At 58.6% G+C, this 10,958-nt stretch overlaps 1 protein-coding gene across 2 annotated transcripts in view; it reads right to left on the minus strand.

Annotated features, from left to right (window-relative positions):
* Positions 1 to 10,958, minus strand: part of BCR (BCR activator of RhoGEF and GTPase) — a gene marked incomplete at its 5' end in the record, with an annotated part of 180,074 nt that overhangs the window by 36,053 nt on the left and 133,063 nt on the right. For both annotated transcript variants that reach the window (XM_014591096.2, XM_006157176.3), the window contains 2 exon segments: positions 1,036 to 1,204; positions 2,138 to 2,259. In XM_014591096.2, the coding sequence (XP_014446582.1) occupies positions 1,036 to 1,204; positions 2,138 to 2,259 (291 nt within the window).

Below are 10,958 nucleotides of genomic sequence, written 5' to 3' on the forward strand. Positions count from 1 at the left end.
GGAAGCCGTCCCAGCCCGGAGGACTTGGCACTGGCTCCCCCTCTGCTTAGGGACACGCGGCCTCGGAAGCCACAGGTCTGCTCGGATACATCAACCAGACGTTCACTCCAGCCGAGAGGCTTCCCTCCTGGGGGCCTGCGGGGCTCCCCGTGTGCTTCTACACGTGCCACGTTTGTGGTGTGACACGCTGAGCAGACAGCTGAGGGCTGAGAAAGACCCTCAGTCCTGCTGTGCGTCCCCCTCCGCCGGCCATCCCTGAGCGGGGTCCCACCTCTCAGAAATCAGCCTTACACGCGGCCATGCATAGGCCTCCTCTGGCCCCAGACCCGAGGGGCTCATTCCTACTATGACCACAGTCTTCTAGAAGGCTCTGGAAAGGACCGAGGGCTGGCAGTCTAGACCATCTGGCGGGGCTACACTCCCACTTGGAACTAGCCTCCATCTGGGCAGTCACAAGGGGGGCAGCCAGGCACATCCCTCCCGGTAGCCAGGCCACTCAGGCATGTGCATGGTGACCCGCACCCTGCCGCCCTACATGGGGCACTAAGTGCCCTTTGAGCTCTCCCTCCCTCACTCCGCCTGACGCTTCTCTCCCGCCTGTGTGACTCAGGGACAGGGGGCGGCCCTCCCAACTCACAGCATCATCCCTGCTCAGGGCTGCAAGTGAAAACCTTCGACCTTGTGTCCAGCTGAACTTGCATCTTCCATTGGAAGAACTAGGGGCCACCCCAGGCTGGGTTTTCCCCAGGACACTGGGGTTGGGGGGACACAAGATCAAGCTCTGGGCACCAGAGTGGGGGACATAAACCAGGCAGGCATAAGCCGGGCACAGGCCAGACAGCGTGGTCTGCGGTAGAGACGAGTTCCCCACGCGCAGCAGCGCCCCAGGGAACAGGGCGGGTAACTAGGCATCAGACCAGATGCCCAGCGCCCCAGGAGACCAGGTGTGGGGTCAGCGCCCGGCAGAGGGAGCACCCCCTGGGCCCGGGGCCCACTGTGACCACGCAGAGCACGGCCCTCCCGCACTGGCTGCACCTTCTCCCTCTGGATGTCGCTCTTGATCTGCGAGATCTTCATCTTCAAGGCGTCCAGCTCCTCGTCCGGCACCAGGGGGATGCTGGATGCAGCCTCCGACTCATCGACCATCTGGAAGCTGAGGTCTGTGAGCGGGATGTACCACTTGCAGTCGTACTGCTGGGCTTTGCTGGGTGGGAGAAGAGGGCGTTACCACGTCGGCTGTCTCCCTTTGTCACTTTCTTCCTAATGTCACTGCTCTCGGGAACCGAGGGCCCTAGCTCTGAGGCTTGGTCTGCTGTAGCCGACTGAGAACCCGGCGATAGGTCCCTGTGCTGGGTGGAGATGAAGCCAACAGCAGATACTGGTGGCCCCAGCCCCGGTGACTCCTGGGAACAGACCTGCACACGTGACTCCAGACCCCGGGGTGCCTGACCCTCTTCCTTTCGCACTGATCCTGAAGTTGGTGGCTCACACGGGAGTATGTGAAGGCTGTCTAACAAGAGGACAGGGCTGTGGACCAACCCCAGGACTGGAGAGCTTGGGGGAGGGTGGGCAGATCCACCTTGACAGCTGGGGAAACTGAGGCTCTCTACCGAATTGATGGAATCTACTAGACAGGGAAGTAGCGGACTGGGGGGAAGAGCCCGGCTGGCCCTTTCCAATGTGACTCTGCTACAGTCCAACCTGGCGGAATCTGAGCCCTTGGGGGTGGGAGTGCAGTGGGGCGAGGTCTGCAGGCCTGTGCTGAGAATAACCTAGAAGCCATCAGCAGGCTTGGGAGATGAAGTGTGGTGATCGCCTAGTGATGCCTGCCAGGGACAGGGGAGGGGGTGGCCCGCCTGAGCCCTGCAGCCCCCTGATCTGTCACTCGCTCCTCCAGGATGGGCTGCAACATGATCTTCCTCCCTCACGCTTACCCTGCACAGCTGGTCCCTGTCCCTGCCTCATGTCAGCGACAACCTTTGACCTCAAGCCTGGCCTCATGTCCAGGTAGAGAGAATATAGAGAGGGGTGTGACTGTATCACTTCTGACCTCTCCAGGCGACCTTGGGCTCCCGCCTGCAGTGTCAGGGCAGGGTGGCCACCAGGGCGGGTGGGGCAGGGGCTGCATCACACTCACCCTCCGCCCTGCTTCTTGAGCTTGGTGCAGAGGAGCAGGTCGGTGAAGAGGAAGACGTGGCGTAGCTTGCGGGCCCCCTCCACCAGCTCCACCATGAAGCTGTCCTTCAGCAGCTGCCGGTGCTGTGGGCGGGGGGAAGGACTCAGGTCAGGGCCAGCCTGGCTGGCAGCACAGTGTCCGCCCCCCCCCCAAGTCCAGCAGGAGCGAGCTGGCCTTCTGGAGACAGGGCCCACCTTGGGGAGATTTTGGTCCCTCTAACGTCCCACCCTCAGACCCCCTTTCCAGAAAGTCTTGCTCATCTCATCAGCTTGGGATTGGGGGCTTAGCCTATGTACATGCCTCTTTGTTCAACAAACATTTCCAAGTCCTTCCTGGGTGCTCGGCCTGTGGAAGACAGTGACTGAGGGACAGATGACACTGGCCTGGAGGCTGGGGAGGGGTGCACACAGCGATGGGAGAACTCCCTTCCACGGGGCGGCCAGTGCCTCTCTGGGCTGGCAACTTAAGGCCCAGACTGGCAAGCAGCAGGCACTCCAAGGAGGGGATATTCCCACAGAGGGAGGCCCAGGCCCAGGCCCTGGGGGGGAAAGGGCTGGCACGGGGTGGCATGTGAATGGAGGGGAGGCAGGCCCTAGGGTCACAGCAAGGGTTGGCCTGGTTCTGAAGGCAACAGGAATCCAGGGGGCCCAATGTCTGGACCCACTAGTCCTCCAGACCACACAGGACAGCAGGAGTAGGGGTTACACTGCTAACAGCTGTCCAGGGACTTGTGACCTCGGTGCTAGGTCAAAGTGCATCACAGGGTGGGCGTCGTGGGGCAGGAGCCATGGGGGAGGGGAGGCCTAGGAGCAGAGGAATGGGGGGCACAGCCTCCAGCAGGTGGGAGCCTTTCTGCACCTCAATACTCAGCGATACACAGAGAGGGTCGTTCTCGCTCACACAGCTCAGAGTTTGCTAAGCGAGTCATTCGTCCAGGGCTGGCCCCTCAGCAGCAGGGCACGGAGACAGGCTGAAGGCTGACACTGCGCCTTCCCCACCCACCTCCTGGTGTGAGCACAGCTCCCCAACTATCTGATCTGCCCGCCACGATGCGCCCTGGGCAGGCCCACATACCCATTTTGTAGATTAGAAAACAACCTCAGAGAGGTCCGCCATTCATCCCAGGCAGCACAGCAAGCTACTGGAGACACTATTTGGTCTCCTGCAGGAGCTCAGAGCCCAGGGGAGAGGCTTCCCAGAGGGGGTGACCGCTGCCTCTGCTGTGATGGCTGGGTAGGATCTTGCAGGTCCAGCACATAGAGAGAGAGCAGAGAACTCTATGTTCTCTGCACAGAGAGCAGAGAATCCAGCTTTTCCCCAGCAGGAGGAACATTTGTCTCTGTCTTGGCAACTGGGGAGACCCCAAGCTTATCTGGGAGCCGCTGTCTCCCTGGACTCTCCCACATCCTGCAGGAGTGGGAGGCAGTAGAGTCCCCCCGGAACAAATGAGCCTTTGGCTGGCCCCCTGGCTGCAGGGGCAGAGGCTGCACGGCACCAGCTCCCGCAGCTCAGTTCACAAGGGCCAGCAGCCCCTGGCGACGGGGAAGCTGCTGGTGCCCATGTGTGGAAGGGCGGGAAGGCTGCTGCGTGCCAAGGCACTGACTCACCGTGGCTCACCCACACCCGGCCCGCCCAGGGCGGACTTCTGCCTGGTGATGGTACCCACAGGGGGCAGGGAACCGCACGCCCAGGGCAATGTCTGCAGAGGCTCCTGGGACACAGCAGTTCTCGGGACATAACTGCACGAGTGCTCCCTCTGGAGGGGCACCGCAGAGGGTCCCCCAGCCCAGCAAGAGGCGTTCCAGAACCTTCTGTGATATGTAATAACATGGGGGAGGTGGCCCTCCTTTCTCCATGGGAAGGAGCTGAACTTCCTGCCGTCACCAGCAGGGGGCACCCTATGACCAGTTAAGATACAGACATGGCCAACTTGTGAGAACTTGGCCCAGACGCCAAGTCCTCCGCACTGGCCACTCCCCAGAGCTGCCCCTCGCCAGGGCCCGACACTCGCATGTTCACCTGAAGTCCCCTGAGACACCTTTATCTACCAGCAAGGCCACTGAGTTAACCTGAGTTTTTCTGGCACCCCTGAGCCTGACCCTGTTACGAGGATACAGGGTTTGCTATGGGGAGTGGGCCCGGGCTACAGGCCTGGAGACTCCAACAGGCAGACTCAGCCTGGTTCTGGGGTGTTCTTTAGACACTTGGAGTCACCTGACCCTTCCCCGCTGACTTCACCACTATCTGTGGGAACCCTCACCTTTCCCTGAGGAGCCCCAAAGCCGTGGGTGCCCCAAAGCTTCCCAGCTGGCCCAGTGCACTGGCTCTGCCGGCCACTCGAGTGTTTTGAGTCCGTGTGTGTCCTGAGCGGGCCCCTCGCTCTCAGTGTCAGACGAGCAGTGGCCCATTCTTTCATGGGCGTCCCCCTGTCAGAGTCCCTGTCCCCGGGAGAAGTTGGATCTGGCTTCTGGACCGCAGTCCAACCCTGGGGCCAGTACCCCTTCCTGCACAGAAAATGCCCAATGAACTGGAAGGAGGGCCTCCCACCCCATCATGACACTGGCAAGTCCAGGAAGGGAGCCCAGACCCAGTCAAAAGGACCAGAATCAAGGGAATGGGGCCAGGAGGCTGGGGCCAGTCCTAGGACGAGGATGTCTAGGTCTGGGGGACAGATTCTCGGGGCTGGTGGTCCCGTCCTGACCCACAGTCTGATCCCTGGGGAAGATGCCTCCTTAGAGTCCCACGCTGGGGTGGGGAGGGGCTGCTGCTGAAACAGCCCCCAGAGAATCTGCGCAAAGAGGAGTCAGGCCAAGGGTACGTAACTGGGGAGGGAGGGACAGAGCTGGTGACAGGGAAGGACTAAGAGGCAGTGAGTGGATCCAAGAGTGACCAGTGTGAGGCCTTGGGAGGGTGCTCTGCCCCCGAGTCAGGGTCCAGAGAGGCCGCTGGATGACAGATCCATCACCTGTCACCCTCCCTGGAACCAGGGCTCCTGTGGGGACACCTGACACCTGGCCCTGGCCAGTCAGCCCACATGGCACCAGTAGTGCAGGAGGCCCATGTCATGTGGGTCCCTGCCTGCCCAGGAGACATCCCTCTTGGAAGTTCTGGGGAGCACAGGACATCACCCTCAGAACCAGCACTGGCTCCAAGCCACCCCCTCTTCCCCTAAGGTCCCCCAGGGCACATGGGCAAGGCCAGGGCTGAGCCACCCCTGGTCGCAGCCACCATGGCTTCCTGTGCTGTGGAGATCTCCTGGCTGGAAGGAGTGTCCCTGCAACTCGGCCCTTCACCCAGAGCAAGAACCCCCTGGCTGGACGTGAGGATTGGGCAGTACCACAGAGTCTGGAGGTGGCGACGGACAAGAGGCTTGTCGAGAAGGACCTGAATGTCCCCCCAGATTCACGTGTTGAGGCGAGGCTGTGACGGGATTAAGAGGGAGGAAACACGACCCAACTATGAAGCCTACGGGAGAAGTTTAGGATTAAAGTTATCAGGGAAGGTCTCTTGGTTTACTAGGAGAGAGAAGGACACCCGGACACAAGCTCCTGTGCCCCCAGATGCTGAGGTTCAGCCAGAACACGCTCACCAGATGCAGCCCCTGGACCTTCACTAGGGCCCGAATAAATCTCTCTTTTACGGTTTTTGCCATAGGATGTGTATGACCGCTGGAGAGACAGAGACAGTGAGAGGAAAGGTGAGAAAGCCTCCCGCATGGAAGACGGCCATGTCCCAAGCCCTTCTCCATCCTCCTCTCGCAGTTTCGGGCCCATACATACATGCATCTGGCCTCCGAGTTCAAGCCTCCAGGTCTGGGACTTGAACTGTGGTCAGCCATGTGGGAGTCCAGCACCTTAGCCACTATATCACCTGCTGGCCCCTAAATCTCTCTTTGTTTTCTCTTTAAAGAATTATTAGTATTTTTAAAAGTTTAACTTTATTTCTTTTAAAATTTATTTACTTATTGACCAGAGAGGGACAGAGCAAGATCAAGAGAGAGAGCGAGAGAAAAAGTGAGAAAGCAAACCACCAGATCCGGGACTCAAACCACAGTTGGCCATGTGGGAGTCCAGCGCCCTTAACTGCCATGCCCTGAAGTACCATTTCTGGTACTTCGTTGCTAGCAGAAGCATGTACTGTAACACTATTTCTATGCCTATCTGTGTGCATCCCCGGGAGTCCGCAGGTGTGTGGGAACTTTCTGTGTCCGTGTGAATTTACGTCCCTGTGTGTTTCTGTGCCCCTGTCTGGCCTCAGACTGTGTCTCACTGGTATGCTGGCACCAGTCCCTGTGTGTAGGTGTCCCATGTTTGTGTGGTCCCCATGCGTGTCCTGCGTAGGTGTCCCTGTGTTTCTGTGTGGTCCCCATGCATGTCCTGTGTGTAGGGTCCCCATGTTGCTGTGTGGTCCCCAGTGTGTCCTCGTGTGTGCTGGGGGCAGAACAGAGAGCTGGAAGGCACCGGGGGTGAGGCAAGCTCCCTGCTGGAGCTCCCCCGCACCCCAGCAAAACGCCTTCCTAAATACCGGATACCGAGGCCTGGCCAGGACCCTCGTTCTCCTGCAGGGAGTGAAGGCGTCCAGGACCATGCTGCCCCGCTCTGCCTGCGGCCTGCCCTTGTTCTCCACGATAATCCTGGCTCGGATATTTCATTTCTCTGAGCCTCACTTCCTGCAAAGGCAGTCCGGGATGAAAAAGCCTGCGTAGTGGCATTTTTAAGAGGATTAACTGAAACAGTGAACCTAAGGGCCTCGCCAGGGCTAAGTTACCGACTGCTCGGTCCTCCACGGGAGGCACCATGTCCACAGCTTCTCAGTCACAAGGCCTCCTGATCCTCAGTCTTCTGGGGAGGTGGACCCACGCTGCCATGGGCCACGAGGAGGGGACGTCGCCTTCTAAGGGGTCTTCCTAGGGCCCCTCCTCCAGCTGTGGCCGGGGCAGCAACACCTCCTGCCCGGCACAGCCCAGACTACCCAGACCTTTACTAGGAAGACAGCCTGGAAGCAGGGCGGCCAGTGACCCGCCCAGATTCACCTACTGAGGGCCTAACCCTAGAGGTGATGGCGTTTGGAGGTGGGGCCTCCGGAGGGGGAGGGGGGGATAATCAGGTTTAAGTGAGGTCAGGAGGGCCAGTGTCCCTTTAAGAAGAGAAAGGGAAAGGCCAACAGATGGTGTGGTGGTTAAGGCACTAGATTCCCACGAGGCTAACCATGGTTCAAGTCCCAGATCCAGTAGCTTGAAAATCACGCCGGATGCATGTGCGTGTGCCCAAAATCTTGGGAGGAGAATGGAGGAGAAGGGATTGTGGTACGGTCATTCCCCTGAGGGGTGATTTCTTGCTTTCCCTTTCTCTGTCTCTGGCAAGTGCATGCGGCCTATCGCCAAAACCTTAAGAAGAAGAGAGGCTGGCGGGTGGCGTGGTAGTTAGGAAGCTAGGCTCCTATAAGGCCAACCACGGTTCAAGTCTTGGACCTGGTGGCTTGCTTTCTTCCTCTCCCTCTCTCTCTAGTCAAAATAAAATAATAGTGAATAAAATTAAGTAAATAATTTTTAAAAAGAGAGAGAAAGAGAGAGAGAGAGGACCAACAGATGGCATAATGGCTATGTCGCTGGACTCCCATGTAGTCGACCGTGGTTTGAGCCCCGGACCCGGTAACTTAAACTCACACGGGCACATGTGCATGCATGCCCAAGATCCTGAGAGAAGAATGGAGAAGGGATTGTGGTACAGCCATCTCCCTTGGGGATGATTTCTTGCTTTCTGTCTCTCTTTCTCTCTCTGACTTTCTGGCGAGTGCACACGCCCTATAGCAAAAACCTCTCCCGAGTGAGAGAGAGAGAGAGAGAGAGAGAGAGAGAGAGAAAGGGATAGGGCCAGGCGTGCAACACACCTCGACAGGCCATGTGAGGACACAGCGTGAAGGCAGCTGTCTGTAACCCAGGAACCGGGCCACGCTGGCAGCTGACCTCAGGTTTCCAGCCTCCAGAGCTGTGAGAGCCAAGCGCCTGCTGTCAGAGCCTCCTGGCAGACGGTCCTTTGTTACAGCAGCCTGACCGCGACATGGACCCTAGCAGCCACAGACCACGGGGCACTGGAAAATCCCCCTCAGGTTCAGGAATTGTAGCGGGATCATAAACCGATCAGCAGGGCCTTGCCAGGTGGGACCGAGAAGTCACTGAGGAAGGACCAGGAGGGGGCTGAGAGGAAGGGCCACGGTGAGGTCCAAGGTGGACAGGTCAGCTGCTGGGCCTGGGGCAAATTTGGCAGGTTCTGGTCTTGGAAGAAGCCAGTGGCCCTGGTCCCCATGCAAGGTCTGCACCCACTGAGAGCTGTCCAAGTGCTGGTGGTCCGGCCAACACCCTCGGAGTGGCCCGGGCTGTGCAGTGACTGGGAGGGTTCTGTAGGTTCTGCTGGAGGGCCAAGCACCATGAGGGTCCCCACCAGGCCGAGGAGCTTGCACGGCCTCACACGAGGCTGAGGGTCCTACCTGTCCCTTCCCCCATCTCCTGTTCTTTGGGGCTCCCTGGCTCCTGGCCTTGCTACAGAGCAAGCCTCCACTCCACTCCCTGGTCTCTGACCCCAAAGGTTTCCTGTGGTCTGGTGAGACACATCATGTGACGAGCGTGAGGTAGCCCAGAAGGGACAGGGACTATCTGTGCAGAGCACAGGGCAGGGTCTGAGATGCACGATGCTCGCTGACAGCAACGGGAAGGTGCCGGGCACGTTCGAGGTGCTAGGCATGGTGTGAAGCGAGCCTGACCCTGACATCTCATCTCACTCCCCGGAAGCAGTTTCCAACTCCACCACTTCATGGAGGAGGAGTGGCTAAGAGATGGGTAACAGGCCCCTGCCCCTGGGAGGGATCAAAACCACAGGATATGGGGGGGAAACTAGTTTTTCTATTGTCTAACTCAACAAGCAACATGGAAGACTTCCGTGACCCCTGGAAAGTATGTGGGGGTTTCTCCCCCGCCACCAAGCAACCGATCCTGCACACTAACGCCAGCGGCACGTCCGCTCAGACCCTACCTCCCGTACCTGGAGATCGCATCTGATCCCACAGGTTGAGGGTTCAGTCCCGCGAGACCAGCCCTCACTCCCCACGCCAATCTCAAGCCCCAGCTGACGTGTGACCTGTGCTTCCGAGATCCCCCAACTCTCTTAAGTTCGGTTATTTCCTAGAATAGTTCAGAGAGCTCAGGGAGAACACCAAGCTTACATTTGCTGGTTTGTGATGAAAGATACTAAAATAGATAGGGATGAAGAGACACCCACGGACGAGACCGGCAGATGGCGTAATGGTGACATCACTGGACTCCCGTGCAGTCGATCGCGGTTCAAGCCCCAGACCTGGCGGCTTAAAACACATGGGCCCGAAATCCCGGGAGGAGAATGGAGAAAGGACTGTGGCACGGCCATCGCCCCTGGGGGGGTGATTTCTCACTTTCTGTCTCTCTCTCTGTCTCTCTGGTGAGCGCATGTGCCCTATAGCAGAAAAAGAGAGACACGTGGGCAGGAAGGGGCATGGAGCGTCCATGCTTTCTCTGGTGGGCCACCTCCAGGAAGCCCCATGTGTCCAGCTGCCTGGAAGCTCTCTGAACCCTGGCCGTCTGGGTTTGTACGGTGACTTCACAACGTAAGCACGACCGAATACCTCCCTTTCCACAGCACCCCATGCAACGTGTGCCAACGCTCTGCCCTTTCTAACTCTTCTCTAGTTCCTAAGTTTCTTTTTTCCTTTCTTCAATGAGAGAAATAGAGACACAGAGACCGGCAACCCTAACGGGGTCTCCACACCATGACCACCCCTATTCCTAGCTGGCCTGGATCACGGACAGACACAGGATGCTCAGGAAGGTGTCCCAGGACACAAACCCTTTCCCACATGGGCCCAGTTGTGTCACCACTGTGCTGTCACCTGGCCCCATCTCCAGTTCTTTAAAAAATTCTTTTCTTTTAAATTCTGCTAGAGGGTGTGTGCTCGCCAGAAAGCGAGTGCGAGGAAGAGGGAGAAAGCACCTTTCTCTCGGGGAATGATCACTGTTGCAATCCCTTCATCTCTCCCTCCTTTGGGGATTTTGGACTCACATGCCCGTTGTGTTTCTCAAGCTGTCAGGCCACATGGGATCCAGCTCCTTAACCACCAGGCTGCAGGCTGACCCTCTGGTTCCTTTGAATCATCAACTGAACGGCCTCCACCCTCCTCTGTCTGAGCCTCACCACCTCAGCCTCAGCCTCCACTAGCGACACTTCCCCCAGGCCTTCCTGCAGTTCCTGTTCGGGAGGGCTGTCTGTGTTCTTCCTGCAGCAGGGGTCTTTGGGACCCCACGCAGAGGACAGGGACCGAGGCCAATGCCTGCCTGGCTCTTGGGAAATGTAACATCCCAACGGGGTCATCCCATACGCCTCCGAGCCTGAGCGAGGGGGACGCTGAGCAGCACGCGGTGCGGAGTGCAGAGCAGACAGACAGGCAACCACGCGGGGGAAATTACCCAGCAGCGGGGATCCAGTCATCTAGCTGTGAGATTAATTCAGCTAATAAATGCACACCCACCCACCAGCCCACAGGACCCGGGCCTGCGAGGAAAACAAGCCAGCGGGATCTTTCCTCTAGATGTTTCTGGAAAGCTGAGGACGATGTATACCTTGGCCGTGCCTGCTGCTCACAGCCCCCAGGTGTGCCAGGGCCAGGACTGGCCTTCGTTCAGTGTCAGGGAACCCCGTAACGCTATCCCAAGTTGCTCTTCCTCAAAGGGGACAGCCCTGGGGGACTGGACGAGGAA

The sequence above is a fragment of the Tupaia chinensis genome, unplaced genomic scaffold, assembly GCF_000334495.1.
Source record: "Tupaia chinensis unplaced genomic scaffold, TupChi_1.0 Scaffold000531_1, whole genome shotgun sequence".
In the NCBI taxonomy this organism is placed as follows: Eukaryota; Metazoa; Chordata; class Mammalia; order Scandentia; family Tupaiidae; genus Tupaia; species Tupaia belangeri.